The 1,995-nt window shown below is 45.2% G+C and overlaps 1 protein-coding gene across 1 annotated transcript in view; it reads right to left on the bottom strand.

Annotated features, from left to right (window-relative positions):
* CUNH12orf29 (chromosome unknown C12orf29 homolog) overlaps positions 1-1,946 on the bottom strand; it is a gene marked incomplete at its 5' end in the record, with an annotated part of 7,100 nt that extends 5,154 nt beyond the window's left edge. Inside the window, one exon of the mRNA XM_009284493.2 lies at positions 1,829-1,946. Coding sequence (XP_009282768.2) covers positions 1,829-1,946 — 118 coding nt within the window. The remainder of the gene's footprint in view (positions 1-1,828) is intronic.
* Between the last annotated feature and the right edge of the window lie 49 nt (positions 1,947-1,995).

Below are 1,995 nucleotides of genomic sequence, written 5' to 3'. Positions count from 1 at the left end.
TCTCCATAATTTTTCCAGGAACTGAGGTTAGACTAACAGGTCTGTAGTTCCCTGGGTCTTCCCTTACGCCCTTTCTGTAGAGTGGAATAACACTGGCTAGCTTCCAGTCAGCAGGGACCTCCCCAGACTCCCAAGACTGTTCGTAGATGATCGAGAGGGGTCCTGCCATAACATCCCCTAGCTCCTTCAGTACTCTGGGATGAATCCCATCAGGCCCCATGGACTTGTGAACATTCAGCTGATACAGCTGGTCCCTTACAATTTCAGTGTCCACAAATGGAAAGTCACTGTTCCCACACTCATGGTCATCTGACTCAGGGGATCAGGCAGCCCAAGGTCTGTCAGTATTATTAAAGACTGAGGCAAAAAACGCATTGAATGCCTCTGCTTTTTCTTCATCCCTATTAGTCAGATGACAATCTTCAACAAGTATTGGTCCAACGTTTTCTTTAGACCTCCTCTTGCTATTAACATGCTTAAAAAAGTCCTTCTTGTTACCTGAAACAACACTAGCCAGTTTCAACTCTAATTGAACTTTGGCCTTTCGTGTCTTCTCCCTGCATAAAGAAACCACAGCTCTATACCCTTCCTGCAAAGCCTGACCTCGCTTCCAGAGATCATAAAATTTCTTTTTCCTCTTGAGCACCACAAGGACTTCCCTGTTCAGCCAAGCTGATCTTCTGCCCAGCTTTGCTTGACTTATGACACAGTGGAATTGCCTGCTCCTGTGCTTCTAAGAGGTGGTTCTTAAAGACTGGCCAGCACTCGTGGACTCCTACGCCCTCAAAAGCATATTCCCAGGGTACTATGCTAAATAGCTCCCTGAATAACTTAAAGTTTGCTCTCCTGAAATCCAGGGTAGTGACTCTGCTGTCCTTTTTTCTCACTACACTGAAAATTTTAAACTCAACCATTTCATGATCACTGTGGCCAACAGTCACCAACCATCACATCCCCCACGAGTCCTTCTCTATTCACAAAGATCAAGTCTAGGAGGGCATCTTTCCTATTGGCTCACTGTCTAGGAGGGCATCTTTCCTAGTTGGCTCACTGAGTACCTGTGACAAGAAGTTATCTCCTACAAACTTCAAGAATTTCCAAGACCTGCTTGTCACAGCAGGATGATATTCCCAGCTGATATCTGGGAAGTTGAAATCTCCCATAAGGACAAGGGCTACCAATCCAGGAATTTCTCCTAATTGCCTATAGAATAACTCATCAGTGCTTACATCCTGGCTGGGCAATTGGTAGCAGACCCCCACTACAACATCTCCTTTGTTTTCCATTCCCCTAATCCTCAACCACATCATCACTAACTGTAAGGGCTGTAAAATCAAACTTCTCCCTTACGTGCAACACCTCCACCTCGCCTGCCATGCCTATCTCTCCCAAACTGCCTGGAGCCCTCCATCCCAGCACTCCAACAGTGGGACTCATTCCACCAAGTCTCACTAGTACCAATGATATCGTAGCTCTGAGAGGTGACCCAAAGCTTCCAGTTCATCCTGTTTGTTTCTCATACTGCATGAAGTTCTGTATGAGCATTTCAGAGCTCCTAAGTTCTTTGTGCTGCCAGAACCACTGTAAACGTTCCCAATAGCATTGCCACCTTCCGGCAATGCCATGCCAATCCTTGGCTTACTTACTGCAATCCTGCTGGTATCCCCTGACCCCATCAAATCTACCTTAAAGCTCTATCGAAGTAAAGTTAAGAGCGACATTAAAAAACTTGGAGCAGTATCACCGACATCTCCTAAGTTAGACCAGAGGTGTTCTTCCAATTGGATAACTTACATTAACAAAAAGAAGAAAAGAAATCTTCACTAACCTTTGCAATCTTCCAATGAATACAAGAACCGTTTAAACCTTTTTTCAGCTTCTTTGTTGGGTTTTCGATCCAGCCTGGCCCATAGATAGGGTTGCCCTAGAGTTTCCAGAGGGATAAAACCAGCAGTTTACTGAGGTGACCATACCCTGCAGAGTACTGAAATCAAC

Source organism: Aptenodytes forsteri, unplaced genomic scaffold (assembly GCF_000699145.1).
Source record: "Aptenodytes forsteri isolate BGI_AS27 unplaced genomic scaffold, ASM69914v1 Scaffold53, whole genome shotgun sequence".
Taxonomy (NCBI): Eukaryota; Metazoa; Chordata; class Aves; order Sphenisciformes; family Spheniscidae; genus Aptenodytes; species Aptenodytes forsteri.
This window is presented reverse-complemented; position numbering and strand designations above follow the sequence as displayed.